This window comes from Cyprinodon variegatus, unplaced genomic scaffold (genome assembly GCF_000732505.1).
Source record: "Cyprinodon variegatus isolate N-32 unplaced genomic scaffold, C_variegatus-1.0 Scaffold15, whole genome shotgun sequence".
Taxonomy (NCBI): domain Eukaryota; kingdom Metazoa; phylum Chordata; class Actinopteri; order Cyprinodontiformes; family Cyprinodontidae; genus Cyprinodon; species Cyprinodon variegatus.
This window is the reverse complement of record NW_015150468.1, coordinates 1507818-1525680: the sequence shown is the minus strand read 5'-3', so window position 1 is coordinate 1525680 and position 17863 is coordinate 1507818. Positions and strand designations below refer to the sequence as shown.

The window sequence follows — 17863 nt, the reverse complement described above, 5'->3', positions numbered from 1 at the left end:
CATTGATGGTAAGACATGTTTGTCTTGAAACGGTCAGAAGATTTAATGCAGGGTTCTTGGAAATTTAAAAATTAGGAATTTATAGATTATAAAGAAAAAAAAAACAAATCAAGGTGAGTTTTTAAACTCCCTCAATTATGTTTTCTTCCTGATTATTGAAGCAGTGCTCACTACACACACTGTGTGTTTGTTTACCAGGTGCACAAGTTAGTTTTAAGGGCAGAGATATTCTGTTCTTCCTCAAAATCATGATCAAAGTGGTATTTCACTTGCATCACTCATGTCTTAATAATGCTTATCTAGTCCCTGTGCAGAAGCCCTTACATGTCCAGAAGAAATGAGGGGCCATCACAGTGATTATTTGCCCCCCTCCAGGAAGCACCTACTGTAACATGTCAGCACTGCAACTGCCCCGAAAACACAGATTTTCTGTGATTAGTGAGCGGTGTTGTTAAGTAGAGCCTGATCATTTCAGTTCAAAGTTCAGATGAATTGGCTCTTTTAGCAACAAATCTGCATAGTGACAGCAACCGTTCCTTTTTTAGCTGCTGAAATTGTGTTTCTTTTTGCTGCAAAAGGTCTCTAAGGCTGTTTAGCTTTCCTAAAGAAGGGCCTAACCAACAGAAGTGGATGAATGGATTGAAAGTTGCTGCAATGGTTGTAATAGGATTTTTGTACATGAATATGGCTATAAAAAGGGGAGTGGCGGCCTAGTGGTCAGTTCATAGAGCTACAAATTCTAAGTTACTGAGTTCACAGACTGCCACTCTGGGTCTCTGAGCAAGACCCTTAACCCCTGATTGCTCCACAATGGCAGCCCACTGCTCCCCAAGGGGATGGATTAAATGCAGAGATACATTTCTCCAATGTGTGAGATCAATAAAGTTTAATAATTTTTTTTATTATATTTATAACAAAAACCTATCTAGTTTTTTCTTTTTTTTTCTTTTATCCTCCCAGTTTCTTGTTTAATAGATTAATATGGTTCTGAAAAAAGTTTCCAATTTAAAGTAGTTTGTAAAATCCCAAAGAAAGTTTCTATGGCAACTTCACCAGAAATGTTCTGCACCTTTGCATCCACAGTCCTGGTCAGATCATACTAGGGAAAAAAGTGTTTATAATGGCAGTGCCACATTTTAGTGGTGTAATATATGTTCTTTCTGTAGTGGTAAAAGTGTGGAACGAGTGATTTTTTTTATTTGCGTCCATAACTGCTGTCAAGCAGCTGCTGCACTCTTTAAAACCTTAATTTTCTAGCTGTAGAAACATCAATCCTGAAGGAGTTTTTCATCTTCAAACATCTTCTCACAGCTGACCAGTTGTACAATGTGTTCATAGATAGAAGATGGTTCATTTTCTGCTATTTATTTTTATGTCATAAAAATTTTAAGAATCCCACCATGAACATTTCTACTGTGTGTGTTTTGTTTATCACAAGTGGTTTTCCCTGTTGTGATGTCAGGTGAAACCCCCTCAATCCCAACTTCATCTCCCTCTTTCACGCAAACAAAAGGCAGGTCTAAAAATGAGGTCAGACTTGTTTTCTCTCCTCCTGCCTCCACCCGTCATCCTCTCTTCCTCCCCTTCCTCACCATTTCCCCAGTCAACCACCCTTGTTTCGGTAAAGCTAATTACCTTGCAAGTGGATTGGGTAATCCTCTGTCTACTCTTTTGTTGCGGTTTTGTTTTGTTTATTTGTTGTTTGGCAAAAACTGAGCAGGCTGTTTGATTCCTCTCAGGTGATTATTAGGGATGTCTTTAAGAAGTCTGCGGTTGTATTGATGTTTCTCTGTCTCAGCTGTGTGTGTGTTGATGTGTATGCAGGAACGGGCCTGTGCCTGTTTCAGTCAGTGTCCTGTCTCATCTTTAAGTAGGTTAAAACAGATCAATAGCAACCACAGGAACCACTCTTCCAGGAGGAGTGAACGGAAGCTCATCCAAACACCTGCACTCTTTCCTTTTATCCACAAACTCTACTTTATATGAAATATGAGAAATAACACTTTGACATAAATATATATATGTTCATTTTCACATATTCAGAACATCAAACAAGCCTAATTTTTTGCAACATTTTGAAGCTTGTAAACAATAGTACTGCTTTCTGGGTTATATTTCCCTCACTGGGATGTAAACAGAAATCTTCAACTCTTTGTTTGTTTAATCTCACTCTCCTGCCACTTTTTATCTTTTTTATTTATTATTTGCCCTACTTTTGGTTTCTAGACACTTTGACGCATTAATTTTGTCTTACCATGAGTCACCCTCTTAGCCAAAAGTATTGATTGTCCAAAAGTGGAATGTAAAGTAACTAATTATAAAATATAACCTATTTTATTTAATCTTTTTAACTTGATCTAACTCATTGCATTGTATTCTTTCCATCTCAAATAAAAAAACAGCATAAATATGTTGCCCGGAAATTAGTAAGGAATCAAAATAAATGCAAAATAAAATCATTCTATAACTCTGCCTTTATAAAACTGGAGCTCCTCTGAGTAACTGCACTATAATCACATTTAAACTTGAGGAGTTGGGGACAAAATCATACTGACTCCATTTGTTTTACTTTGTTTTCATCATTCATGACACCTAAGCTGCTTTGATGAGGTCAGGTGTGGAAAAAGCAGCTGATCCCAGGCTGCTCTCTACATCCACTCTTCTCCTCTGCTTGGTTTGGATATGTTTGCATAAAGCTGAAGGTGAACTCAAACATAATAACATACTTTTTGGTCATTTTTCAGGTATATCTTCACAAAGTAGAACAGATCCCAGCCCTATTTTATTTCATCACCTGAGAAATAATATATTTTCATGTACCCCTTGCAATGCACACACTAACCACTAGGGGTACGACTACCCCCTGTTTGGAATCACTGCTCCAGACAATTTCCCATCAAATTGCTGGATATTAACATTATAATGGCTGGTAGCTATAAAGATTTTATTTTAAAATTTACACAATTAGCAGCATTAGGTGAAGAAATGTGAACAAAATGTTATATTTAGCGTTACATTTGAATAGGACAGTAACAAAAAAAATGCATGTCTGAAAACAAAATACTTCTAGCTATTAATCAACAGCTACTGCGCTTGAAGAATAGCATTAGTATAAAAAGCTTGATAGATAGTAGGAAAAATAAGATTTTTTTTTTAAATGTTGTCCTCGGTTTCTATATTTTGCTCCAAACCATCTGAAGTTGGTGTCATCTCATGGCAGTCGGGGACGGTCCACGAGAAGGTGCAAAAGAAGAGAGTGTGGGATGAAGGATGAACATTGTGGGTTTTTGGTGGCACACCGTGTCGGTTTTATGCCCTCTTCAGGATGCCCTCAGGTTCATGGGGTTTGCATAACTGCTTCACATGTTTTATAAACCTGGTTTTACACTGCAGGAGTGTAACGTCCAGCGTTATGATAATATAAGGAACCTGCTCTTGTTAAAACAAAAGCAAAACAGAAGAAAAGAAGACATTTTAGAAGAAGAAATGCAAAGCTCTTCAGATGAAGCATAGTTTAACCACTGATTCTGTCACATACAGTGAAGAGGTTTTTCAGAGAGAAAACAAAAGTATTCTGTTATTAACTCTTGGAAACAATCAAGTTTGGTTCATAGTTTATTTAAGATCTAAAGGTATGGTTTTCCCTTTTAGATAACATTGGTAATTTTAGCTGAAGGTGTGTTTTTTACTCAGCTTTTCATTCATTCGTATAGAGATGTAACTATGCTGATACTTGCTTCATTCTATCTGAGCTTGTGGGATTTTTTTTCTGTGTTTACATATCAGCACTATTTCTATCTGTCACAAGAGGAACAAACTGACTTCCATTACCTGATGTAATTCGAAACTTACCTTTTGAGGCTTTTTTGACTAAATTTTTTTTTAAGCAACAACTGCTTGCAGCAACATCACCGTGAGACTCATCTAGTCTGACCTGATGACTCACACTTATTAGTGACCCCGGTGATCCATTGGGATGTGGTCTGGTTACTTTTGTGCTCAGTTGGTTCTCATATTGATCCATTCAACTCCAGTCCCTCATTCAGGACCTTAATTGATTGGATCGATAAGAAGTGAGAAACTCGTTCTGTAATCAGGACCTGACCTGCTCTTCATTTGGAGAGCCGTTGTCTCTGAAATGGTGCTGTGGCCTAAAGGCAAGCATGAACACACTTAAACTACACAGGCGCACAGCGAAACACCTCAAAGACCTTTCTGGTGCAATACTTAATATACTTACTTAACTCTAAAGGTCACATTTGCAACACATAAGGATGGAAAATGCAATTTCAGTAAACCTTGAAGAAGCTAATATTTCATGCATTTGCACACTCTTATAAAAAAGTCCTTGTTTGTTTCCTTGTCAAATCAGATTTGTTTTTACCATATTGCTTTAGTGAAAACTCTGTCACTCAGCAGTAGTTAAGACTGAGAAATAAATTGTTCTGTGCAGTCAGATACTTGCTTTTCCAGACAAAAAACAAATAAATAAAATAAGTGCAACCAAAGACGAATGTCCCAACTGTTCTATTATTTTAGCTTTTCTTGATGTTGTTAAAGAGAAAGGAGGGAAAAAAGCTACGTCAGGCATGGCCAAGAAATTCCCATTACTGTCAAACGGAGCTGGTTTGTGTTGACTGAGACGAATTGCTTCCAGTTTTACAAGCTCAGCAAACCTTTTAGTGACCAGTTATGCCCAGAGGATGGAGGTTAATGCCATCTGGGAGCGACAGACTGCCTGCTACGTGAGAAATGCTTAACTGAAGGTTGTCAGTCTGCACTTTAGTGTCACTTGTTCTCCATTTTGTTTTGTTTCAGATATTTTTCCAGAAAAACCTTTCAATAAATCCTATTGTTTTTTTGCCTGCCTTTTGTCTTGATGTTGACAGGAGCTGTAGGGCTGCCTCTTCCAGATGTAGAGGTTCGGATTGTCATGAATAACGCAACCAACACCACGATTGCTGAGGGGAATCACAGAGAAACTCGGGTAAATCAATAAGTCCATATAACGAAGCAATTTAGCCACAGACAGGATTAAAATTAGAACCCATATACGACATAAATGGCTTTACATACCACTCTTTCCATAACAAGGTTTCTCTAATGTTAGAAAAACAATTTATTTACGAAGAATAACTTCAGTCTTCATTATATCCTGACAGAATGTTTTAGTTGTGCAGTTTTATTTTGTTCCCCATGCATTTATAAAAACGTAACAGGTAGTGTTTTTTTCAGATTGCACTGCAAAACGACCTAGAAATAAGTAGAAATTTCTTAAATGAAGTGTATTTACCTTTAATTTGAGGATGCCGATATTTTAAAACTCATGTAGCCGATAACCGATACCGATGTTAAAGCTGGACAAAAATAAGTAGTCATTGAAAATAACAGTTTTATTATCTATTTCTGACACTTTGAAAAATAATATACTCAAATATATTTTCATATGCTGATATCAAATTGATTTTTAAAAACGCGGTATCGATCTATTTTACTTTCGAAATCTCGTGAAATTTCATCGTTCTGTTGCAAACTCTCGTGATATTTTACTAATTCTTGTGAGATTTTGTTAGTAAAATAGATTGATACCGCGTCAATATATCAACATTTCGTGAATTTTCGGGGGATTTCGTAGCATAACGATGACATATAGCAATATTTCATTAGTAAAAGAGATTGATATGGTGTTTTTAAATGGCAATATATCAGCATATGAAGATATTGTGATATTTTAATGTATCAATATTTTTTCCCTCGTCTTTAGAAGTTTTTAAGTCTGTAAATAAGAAGTTTTTGAGGAAGAAGAAGAAGTAGTATTTTTTTTAGACTTTAGAAACTTAGAAGCTGATCAAATATCGGGTTAAATATCAGTGGGGTGGCCGATGTCCGATATTCAGTTTTAAGGCCGACACAGGCCGATACCGATAGGGGGCCGATTATATCGTGCATCCCCAAAGATAATTAGATAATATGCACTTGAAATAAAACAATCCAAGCGTTTTTTTCTTATTTTAAATGTAAATTGTCTTGTAGCATTGGTAAAGTGTATAACTTACCTCCTCAATTCCAGAGAAAAATGCACTTATTTTAAGAAAAAAAGTCTTATTTAGAGTTCTATTTTTTTCAGTGTGTAACATCTCTGATTAGTCTATATATGTGTACGTAACATACTACTCGACTCAAACAAATTGCCCTGAGGAAGAAAGAAATAGTGCAACATCATAAGCTATGTTTACATGGACACTGATTGAAAAATGTTTCATGTTAACATGTCAGACTTGAGATGGTAATCCCCTTTGTTCCTATTACAGAGAAATGTCATTCTGAAAGAGAGGTGGTTTTTACCGATCTCCATTCTGATTGGCATCAATGTACACTCTAATTCGGATAATGGAGTAAAAAGATTTCCACTTTACATGTTTGCAATGTCAGGGTAACATTTTTCCACAGTTTTTCTGGAAAATTAGACAGTTCTGCCCATGCTTAAATGATTTAATCTGATCGTACGCTTGGTACATTTTATACACACGTCATGAGCAGATCATTTTATTTAGAGTCCATGTAAACAGAGATTTTCAATTTCCATTAAACCAAGGTTTAGATTGGAGGGGCGAAATTTTGCTCATGTAATTGTAGCTATATTGTTCTCATTCATCGAAGCCTTCACATCTGATTTGACTCTTGTGCATAATACACTGCAAAAAATTTGAATCTAAAGTCATTTTTTCTTGAAATAAGCACATTTTTGCTTGAGCTGAGAAGGAAAGTGAGACACTTTGCCAATGGAACCGGATGAATAACAAAAATCAATTGCATTATCTTATCTCAAGTGCATATTATCTAATTATCTTATTTTAAGAGTAAAAATACTCATTCCATAGGCGAACTATCTCATTTACCTACTAAAATTAAGAGTAAATACACTTAATTTAAGAGTTGTTTTATTTATTTCCGCTTCTCAAACCATCATACATCAAACCAAAAAAACAAACAAAAAAACTATAGATTTGTTTAAAAAAAATGTGTATACTGATTATATACTATTAGCAGCTCTTAGTTCACCTCAAAGCTTTAGGAAGATAGAAGTAAAGCAACAGGAGGTTAAAAGTAGAAATGCAAAAAGCTTGGTTTCCTGCTCAACAAAGGTTTTTTTTATCTGATTGAGCAGTTTCTTTGTTTCTACTAAACCTGTTTTTTAAAGGATTTTAAAATATAAAAGAAAATATTACTCTGCAGACTTCTTAATGGAAGTTGTACTTTTGCTCCCAACCAAAAACAAAAGGATTACAATATCATCCCAAAGTATCAATGCATATTTTGTCCTTTTAGTGCTAGTGATTTTTATAATCCCTTAGTAAAAGCCGTTAATGTACATGCTGTTGGTGGGCTAGGCATTCAGGAACCGGAGCACGCATCTGGACTGAAGATTGATATTAAAAATAATGCCACTGCTAGAAAAAAAAAAGAATTACTTATTTGAAACTACCTCTAAAGTGGATTAGTCTTATTAGTCTGAAGACTCTCCAATGTTGATATCAGTTTCTAGCTCTGTATGACAGCTCAGACATTATTATTATTATTAAGATTGTTTTATCCACTCTTGGATTCCATTTTTTTTTTTTTCTCTGTTTTGAATTTCCATCAGGTACGTCCAGGTCTTGAGGGTAAAGAAGGAGAGCTGCTGGTTCGAGGTCCGTCTGTTTTCAAGGAGTACTGGAACAGACCCCAGGAGACCAGAGAGGCTTTTACTGATGACGGCTGGTTCAAAACAGGTACCAACCAAAACCGCATGCCTTTACCATTATGTCCACATACCTATTCACTCACACTCTGGAAATAGGGATGAGCTGAAATTAGACATTCGTCTAACAGTTGCAGCTAGCATAATCTGGGCGGTCAGAGTAATCCACTGGAGCAAGACAAAATGCAGAGGTTTGTTTTTATTCAAGTTCCAAGCTGGACTTTTCCAGGCCTGATTTTAAACCTGTAAAAACCAGCAGAGCCGTTCAGATAGTAAACACTCACACTGAGTTTATGTGCTCACATTTTAGGGCACTATGAGGGAGTGATAAATGGAGTATGTGTGTCCTTATGTGTGTTCTTGGCGCCGCAGGGAATTTTTCCTCCTAAGTGGCTGTGACTGCTCTGGGTCTTCAGGAACCGAGTAGAGCTCTCTGTCCTGTGTTTTTTTCTTCTTCTAGTGTGTGTGTGGTAGCACAGTGAGAAGCTGTCATCTGAGGCTTTTCATCCCTGCAGGCCACCACTTCCATCTTCAGCCCCAAAAAGGAACTATATTTTACTGTAAAACCACTCAGAGAGAGGCTTTAACTTGGCACAGGAAGGATAAGGTGTGCGGGGGGTCATAAAGGCCAGATGCAAGTGGAGTTCTTACAGAATGAGTACTTTTTCTTTTTGAGCTTGGAGATGTGGCTGCTGCGGACTTCAGAAAGACGGAGGGTGGAGTCAGACAGGGCGGCACTGAGGTGCTGATGCTAGTGGTGGGAAGGCAGCACGAAAGGATGGAGTGATTGAGAGCAGAGCGGGGCCAGGCAGTCGAGAGAGAAGGGAAAAGTGTGTTTAATTGGCTTTGCAGGCTGGAAGGACAGAGATCCAGAGCACAGCACGTTGCTGTCACACTCCATTACAGCCAGCGGCCATATAATGAGAGGCAGTGCAATCAGCTCCCCACAGACCTGTCCCTCAAGCCGCACCGCCACAGACACTGCATGGGCCGCTCTGTAGGAATCTATCCGACATCTTCTTTAGCCGCCCGGCACCTACAGCTCCCTGAAGCCAGCTTCATCACACACATGGTTTTAGGAAGTAGAGGGAGGCTTTAAACATTCAAGATTTAACACAAAAACATTTTTCCTTTTATGGTTTTTAAGGGAAACTGTCAAATTAATTGTCAATTAAAGGGGAAAAAAAAGTACATCCTTCCACTCATTTTCAAAACTTTAACTCGAGTAGCTTAACTTAGAAAGAATTTCTGTTATATAAAACCCAAATCTGGAGTAAACAGGCACACAAAACACAGTTAATAATACAGATGTAGTCACTATAAAAAAAGTCAAAAAACAAAGCTGTATCAAGTAAAATACAGATCCCCTGTGCTGTTGAACGTCACCTTGGCTTCAATTCAAATGGCCTCTCCTAATATGCAGTAATGACTGTTCCTTTATGGGCAACATACACCTTTTAACACACAGAGGAATATTTGTTGTGCAGAAATAGCTTTATTATTCCTTTTTTAAAGACATCCACATGGAAGGCAATGGTACCTTGTAGAAGTATTTATACTGATTAAACCTTTTTTCATATCATTTTGCCACCTAACCAGTTAGTCTTTCAGGTTTTTCCTGTACCTGTTTAGAGACTTTGTTTTTTAAAGGTTTCTACTTTGCAAAATACCTCAAACTCTGTCAGTTTTGATGGAGTCTTTTGGGAAAATCAACTTTCAATGGTTCCAGCAGATTATCAGGTTTAGAGCTGGACTTTGACTGTGACTTTATGTCCTTGTTTACAAGCAGGAGAATATGGTTAAGCTAAAAACAAGTAACAAATATGTCAAGCACAATGTGAAAACAGATTTTTCTTTTTAAGATTAAGCTGATTTAGCTTAAAATAACAGGAATGGTCCATCAGTGTTTGATTATTTAAAGAAAGCTCTTAGAGATCTGAACTGTCTCAGCTTCTTTTCTTATCTCTCTACCTTCATTATTTTAACCTTCACACCTCTTTTTTACACCACCTTTCAAACTTGACACAGATTCACTGGATCTGTTTTTACGCTCTTAAAGCTCCTACTGTCTCTTTCTTCTTCCTTACCCTCCATGGCAAGGCTATTAGTTGTGAAGGGATAATTGCACAGACGTAGGTATTTGAATTTTTGTCATTTTCTGAACTTTTAGAGTTAGAATTGTAATGACCTGATGCTATTTGTGGTCAAGTTAAGGGCGTTTTCACAAGGAGCCTACCCCGCTGTATTAATCATGATGAAATATTCAATGGCGAACTGAACCCCTCATTGCTTTTACAGGATTTCATGTTACTAGACAGAAAAGAGTTAAATGTTGATAATAAAGAAGATAATGTTGAGCAGCATGTGCTATATATTATGTGATCTAAATCTAATGGACCCATTTTGACAATAAACTCAAGTTGAATCTGTTAAATCAAATCCGAAAACTAATGTTTTTAACATACGAGCTATGTTCAAGAAGGTCCTGTTTGGAAACTGATATTTTGAGATCTTTAACCTAAAAGGGTTTTTTTTTTAATCCATAGTTTAAGGTTCATGAATCCTTGCTTCTATTTGTGAAAAACATTAAAACAATGAGTTTTATATTTTTCAGGGAATTACATACACTACAGAGTAAAATAAGCTTAAAGAATAACATTTCTAGACTAATTAACACTCATTACATACTCACAAAGATACTCAGTGTTGCTAAAAATATTTTCATGAAATTTTATCACTTTTATTTGATGCAAATAGACCTGAAATAATTAATCTGATGTATCATGATTAATCGATTTTGGAAATAATCGTCAACTGATTTAGTAATCGATTAATCTTTATCTGGAGTATAAAGACTCTAAAACATACCGTTAGCTGACAGTGCAACCAACTTAGAGCAGTAAATATACAAAAATGGTAAAAAAAATATCCAGACATCTTGTAATAAAGATGAAATACTTTTAGTCCATTAAGGTGCTCTATGCTAAAGTCTTTACAGGGCTCAGTTTTAGCTTCACTTGGTTTAAATTCTCAGTAAAATCTTCTTTGGTCATCCGATATTAATCAATTAATCAAAACCAGAATCTTCAGATTAATAGTTATTATTGCAGAAATAATTGCAATGTAATTTCTGCTCTCATGAGTTCGGTATACTACAGATTAAAGGGGTCATAGAATGATATATTGGGTATTTGGTGCTGGTCCTTAAGGTCTCTGAATAGGGTGTGTAACATTGATTGGGCTGAAAATGGCATATTTGCTGTTCTATGCGCCCTAATGCAAACCTGGTTAAAAGCTCTAGAATAAAACGACAGGTTTTCTTCCTTTGATCGTATGATTATGAATATATTTAGATGAGCTGATTGGTTGGTTTACAATGAGCAAAGCTGCCGAGCAAAGACGCATCATAGCAACAAGCACTGACTCACTGAAACATCGAGATTGTTGCTATTGTTGGGTGACCAGACGTCCTCTGTTTCCCGGACATGTCCTACTTTTCACACCTAAAAAAATGTCTGGGGGGATTTTCAAGATCATCCGGGATTTTGGTCAACTAAAGTGCAGCTGTAGACTACAGTCCAGGACTACAGTGCAGACCTGGAGTGCTCCAGGTGCTCAGTAAAAGAAGTTTAGCAGATCCTGCTTTGAACTGTCCGAGATTTTGAAAGCTGTTTTCGGTAAAATGCTCAGAGCAAATGAACAGCTGAGCATCAAATTTTGCAGGGATCTTCTGATGGACAACAATAATCCATGCCTGTCGAGTCTTCAGCTCCTTGGGAAGACTGAAAAATTTCCCCTTTCTCCGTGCAGCCGGTAACACTGCATTTACGCCCGATACGACAGTTCTGGCAGATTTTAAATAGAGAAACTGCCTGCTTTGTAATTCTTGTAGAAATAAACCCAACTGTAGGCTAAACAGCTAAACTAGTGTGTCGATGGGGTTTGAACTTCCCTTTACATCCATTTCACCCACTGAACTATCGTTATTCATCTACAACAAGGTAAACTCACTTTTGCGTTATATAACCTCTTTAATTGTAAATAAACTTAAACATAATAATTACCAAAATAATGTCCTTTAAACCAATAACATTTATTAAAAACAAGACAAACCCACAAAACAGGCATAGTTAACATTAAAAGTTGTTGTGCCATGAAAAGTGGCGTCAGTGTTGATAAAGCTGGTTGCTGTAACTATTTCCTCATAAAAAAAACAAAAAGTTTAAACTTAGCTCCTCTATTATTGAGGCCAGAACCTTAAACTGAGTTTCTCTGAGCTGGAAGAAAAAAAACGGCTTGAAATCCTTCATTGATGAGGATGTCGGTACTCCATGGCTGGCAAAAAGAAAAAGATAAAGTCTGACAAGAGCGTACAGCTGACAAGGTGAATAAAAAGCCGGGGTAAACAAGACGGCAGGAGAATGGTGCGGAAGGAATGTGGGACTTGAGATCAATAAGTTCTCAGCTGGTCAGAAGTGTCTTTTTTAGAGTCAGCAGGTGCTGAGCGCCTGATTGGCAGCTCTATAGGGAAGCTGTCACCTGGGTGCTCTCCTTCCACTCATCTTCACAAACATCTCTGAGACTATTGATCTCCCCCTCCCCCCTTCATATTTTTTAACTCTGTCTCTGTGCTCCAGTCTAGTGTCTATCTACTGACCACGGCGTAAGAACCGGTCGATGAGAGATGTGGAAAGCTTTCGTTATTTGGCTTAATGTGCGCAAGTTTATTTGGAGCAGCAAGGGTGAGGAGAGCAACAAAAGAATGGGGCTTTAAATTTGGCTTTAGCTGGAGCAAACCAATCCAACAGAGCTGGTGGAAAGTTTTATATTTCAGTAATAAATTAAGATGACTAGTTGGGGGAGAAAGAAATGAGGAGGAAGTTGAGCTTTAGGGGCTGACTATTAGCCAGGCCTTATCTGAGGTCTCATTTAATTAACTAAGAGAGACTCAGGCTCAAGGGCAGAAATGTTAACAAGAGGGTTAATCTTTGTCACTTTACCTCACTTTCACACTCCTAATTGCTTATTTCAACAAAACCTATTAATCTGAGCCATCTGGATCCCGTAAGAGCAAGAACTAGAATATATTTAGATTTATCTAGCAAGCTAAAATTGTGTGCATGCTTAATGTTGATGCAGGCCTCGTAGCTTGACATTTTGAAGTTTGAAAAGTGTAGAACGTGTAAAATAACACTGTTTTCAAGATTAAGGAGCATTATTTTCCATTTGCATTATTTACATTAAAATACTTGAGCACGGCGTACAGTTTTCAGTAATAGCAAGGACAAAGAAAAAAATAATTGATGCGAAATGTAACCCCAGCTGTAACAGTGACCTCCAGGTCTTCACAGTTCATTCTCTGCAAAAAAGACCGATGGAAGTGTGCCTCATATCCGGTGCAGCCACCACTAGTCATTTGTGCATTTCACTGTTGCTCCCAGCTGTACTCTCCTCTCCCCTGGCTTCACTCTTCTCTACTCTCCCAATGTCATATTTCACCCCGAGTCACCCTGTGTCCTCTTAACTCCAATGTCAGAGCTCCCTGTGGAGATTTGTTCAACATCCAACCCCCAACACCCCTACCAACACTTTGCTTATTGTTATGTTCGGAAACATGCGGTTGACCGTTCTCATCTGTCCGGTTGGACTGTGTGAAGCGATGCACTGAAACTGACAAGTTACTGTGACTTTAAGGTTTGCAGCATCTAGGTACGGCAATGCCGTAAAGTGTTTTGTGTGCGGCAGTTCAATAAAAACGCCTTAAACGAAGCAACGCGCGGTGGTCTTTGAGTCCTGCACAAACATAATACTTATATCAGCCGTCCCTTAAACATTTACTGCAGAGATGCCCACACATGATGCTGTGCTCCATCAACCCGGTTTGCAGGTAAATCTAGTTGAATATAATCATATGAGGATCAGTGAGGATGGAATCCATCGCAGGGCAACACAGAGACAAACAGGACAAATAACCATTCCTGCACACACTCACACCTAAGAAGAATTTAGAGAAGCCAATTAACCTAGCAGTCATGTTTTTGGACTTTGGGAGGAAGCCGGAGTACCCGGAAAGAACCCATGCATGCTCATGGAGAACATGCAAACATCAGTGAGGATAAGTATCGTAAACTGCAGCTGGAGCTTTTCCAAAACGCTCAAACCCTCTTCCTGTTTTCTGTATTTATCTGGTCTAAAGCAAAGAGATTAAAGAAAAAGAAACTTGACAGATTTGTTCTTCTCAAGCAGTCACTTCTTTTTCCAAGTGAGATCAAGTTTGTGTGATCAAGTCCAGAGACGGCGCATCCAAACTGCAGTTAAATAGTTTCCTTGATGAACATGGCAGAACTGAGACATGCATCAATCCTCAAGTTCAGTCTGTTATCTGCCGCTGGGAAGACAACCCCAGCAGCGGGTATCATCAGAAACATTAACATAAAGCAATTCGAGCTCCTTTAATTTCATTATATTAAACAAATTAGATCACTCATCCAAGTGCAAAGTGCTCTCTTGTATGATATTAATTACTAAAAAAGGAGCGGTGACAAAAGTTAAGGATGATGAATAATGTCAGTGCTGAGATTTCACTGCCTGGTTGTCTGTTATTTATCCTCATTAACTCCTCCATCTAGGCGTCAGGCTTTAATGTGGAACATTAATATTCATATATGCAAAGTGTTTATGATCCCTTTGAGAAAAAGGCATAGCTCACATTTAGACCTCTTTCATCTTTGCTCTGATAAGTGCTCTCTTTCCAAAAACCGCAGACTGCGCTCAGGACTTAACCAGAGCATCCATTCAATGATGCAACTCGGAGTCTTGCAACTAAAACTGATGTACTGTAATCTTGCTTGAACACCATGCATTCAAAGGTGATCCATTGTAATACTACAGGTTTCTATAGTGAAGCTCAAGGGGGGTCATTTTTAAGTTGACCAAAGTTACCATCTGCATAGGGGGACGTAAGAGCAGTAGAAAATCGCAACAACAAAAAAAAAATCAGCATTTTAACTTGAAAATCTTCTGACATTCACTCCCAGGTCTCTGCAGTGACTTTGGATTTATTCCTCTATACAAACTTAAAACATTCTAAGAACCCAGTTTAAAAAAAAAAACTCTTATTCATTGTGTTCTAACATTTTTAGTCAGTAAAACCTTGAAAACTGTGCGTTTAATGTGTTCTGAAAACATTTCTGGCAAAGCTTTGGCCTTGTGGCTGAAAGTATAAAAGTTTTTTTTTTTTTTTAAGTGGACTGTTAAATCTCTAAATGAAAATAAAAGAAGGCAGGGCTCAGAGTGCATTAAATGTTTCTTCATAAAGATGTAAAACGTATTCATTCTTTGTGAACGTTTCCAATCTGAGAAGAGTAAAATGGTTTAACCTCTCATCTGACTGCTTAGTTTATACAGTAGCTGAAGAAGCACTCAGCTTTCCCACTTTTTTCCTTTATCGTAGTCAAACAGACATTATACTTCTTGTGAATTAAGATTTCTGTGAATGTAGCTATTGTTTCTGTTAACTAACCCTCCCATCTTTTAGCAACATCATCATAATGGTAATTCCAAGAAGCTAGCTGCTTTAGGGTCTGCTGGTAACCTTTAGGTCTGGGTGTTGCTCTGTGCAGTTAATTGAGGGAGGAAACGGCCTTCAGCAATCTCACCAAATATTTTCTACTCTCAAAGGAGATTGCAAAGCTCCCTCTTAAAAGATAAGACATTTTCTGAAGGACATGATGGTTGGATGAGACAAAAAACAGATGCAACTGTAGCCTATAGTTTATAGTTTGATAGCATGAAGTATTTTTTACCCTTTAGGTTTTTGCAATAATTTTGTTTTGTTTTTAAGGACTTTTTGTGGTAGATCTAATACCATCTACCAGGCTCTCCTGGCTTGGTCTCTTTTTAACAAAGTACTGTAGGGTATTAACTACTTATTATTATATTTTTTTTTTTCTGCATTTTCTATTTTATTTTATTTTATTTTTTCTACTTGCTTTGATTCTCTTTTATTTTCCTATATTTTAATAATGTAAAGCACTTTGCATTGTCTTTGTACTGAATTGTGCTATTCAAGAAACTTTGCCTTGCCTTGTCTTGCCTATTCTGAGTCTGTGTGGCTGCTGAACATTAATGATAATTATCCAAGACAAATAAATGAAGCATCACTGCTTTTATTGCACTTCACAGGTGCAATAGCGGTCCTAACATAATAAAACATATAAAACTTTTGACATTGGTTAGACTCTTATAATAAAAGAACTAGAAAAAAAATCTTTAATTTGACTTTTTTTATATTTGTTTGGCCTCTTTAAATTATCACTTCAGTAGTTTCAGACGTAATGGCTAAAATATTTTTTTATGACAATTCTGGCCTATTACATTCTTAACTTGGACGCCTTTCTAGATACAGCAAAGCCCTGACTTGTTTAGAGTAAACACTCGGTTGATTTAAATAGAAATTAATTTCTTTTTTTTTTATGTTCGTGATAGAAAACGAGACGCAACGAGACGCAGACGGGAGTGAGTCAGAAAAAGATCTAACTCAAACGGCGCTTTATCAGAGAAAACCTCTTAAGATTAGAATTAACTTTAAATCTAAATTTAAATCTAAATTAATTAAAATTTGCCAGCATGCAAATAATTTTGGCTTAACTTTTTTAAAACTTCATATCAGGATATATTGTCAGGAAACCCTAGAAACCTTAGAAAATGTGGATAAACCCTAGTTAACTGTGTTGCAGGTGCAAATTGCTTTAAACTCTACCAACTGAGTTATTTTAAGAATTAAAAACCTTTCTGTGTGGTACAGACTTAGGAAGTTGGTCATTTATCTAGCTTAGTTACAAAAATTATCGAGGCATTATGAAGTTTATAGCTTTATTTTAAAAATAACCTTGAGCCTCTATTCTATTTAAATATTCCTGGTCTGTTTCCTTTCTTTAATCGTTTCATTAGCAGCTTTTTGACAGTGTTTACAACAGATCGGCCTTACATTAAAGCCAATTAGAGTGCAAACTTAAGCGAAGACCCTGACTCTAACAACACAAAACATTGATGTATTTGACATTTTTTATCAAATGTGTGGTCTTTTAAATAGTCATTCAAAGAGAAATTAGATTCAATGTGACCATGGACATCTTTTCTTATTCCTTCAATAAAAAACATGCACAGGAAGGTAACTCATGCGTACATGTAAAGAATCGTGTGTTAGATAATTCAAGGCTGCAAACAAACGTGCTTATGTGTTTTTCTGCACAAACATTGATCTTTCAATTCTACTGACACCTTAAAAATAACAGTTTTTGTGTATTTTGGTTGCCTCTCTCCTGTGTAGATGCCTCTAGAAGAAGTTACTCTAATGCCAACAGGCTGAAATGTTTTTGTTATCTTGGCCTTTATCATATGCCACCCTCTGCCCTTTTCTTCCAGACTCCTTTTGACAAAGAAATTTCTATTGTTTGGGCTCTTTCTGTGCCTCTGTGTTATTTATTAAATTGGTTGGAAGTAAACATCCACAAAATAGCATTTCTCACTCTGGTTCAGATTATTTTTAAAAATGTTTCTTTTTTGTTCTTTGAGGACATTTGATAGAACAAGATTTTTGACAGCAGTCCTGTCATTCTTGAAATACAAACCCATGATTTGAATCTTTTCAATTGCAATAATGGCTATGGATGTTGTGATAAGGGATGTAATGGTGCACATATTCACACCAAAATTACCTGCTTGAACACATTTGTACCTTGTTAGTACACGTATACTGAAAAAATACATTGTTGTGTTACCCCAGAGCACATGCAGAGGTATGTTTTTAACACAATGTGCCCAATGCAACGTTCTATAGTGCACATTTAAAAAGTGACACAAGCAAAACACAAAAGTCCTATCTAATAATAGCTATCAATACATTTTAGTTCAAAAACAGCAATAAATTCCCAACAGCAATAAGGTACAGAACTCTCTGTTATCTATGCTGTTTATCCATCTATCCATTTTCTGTCACACTTGTTCCAAGCGAGGTTCCAAAGGGTGCTGGTGTCTATCTCCAGCAGGGTACACCCTGGACAGGTCGCCAGTCCATCGCAGGGCAACACAGAGACAAACAACCACTCACTCTCACCTAAG

The 17863-nt window shown here is 37.0% G+C and overlaps 1 protein-coding gene across 2 annotated transcripts in view; it reads left to right on the top strand.

Moving 5' to 3' along the window:
* The window catches only part of acsf3 (acyl-CoA synthetase family member 3), a 45941-nt gene that overhangs the window by 13787 nt on the left and 14291 nt on the right, over positions 1–17863 (top strand). For both annotated transcript variants that reach the window (XM_015385193.1, XM_015385185.1), the window contains 2 exons: positions 4890–4987; positions 7646–7772. In XM_015385193.1, the coding sequence (XP_015240679.1) occupies positions 4890–4987; positions 7646–7772 (225 nt within the window). The remainder of the gene's footprint in view (positions 1–4889; positions 4988–7645; positions 7773–17863) is intronic.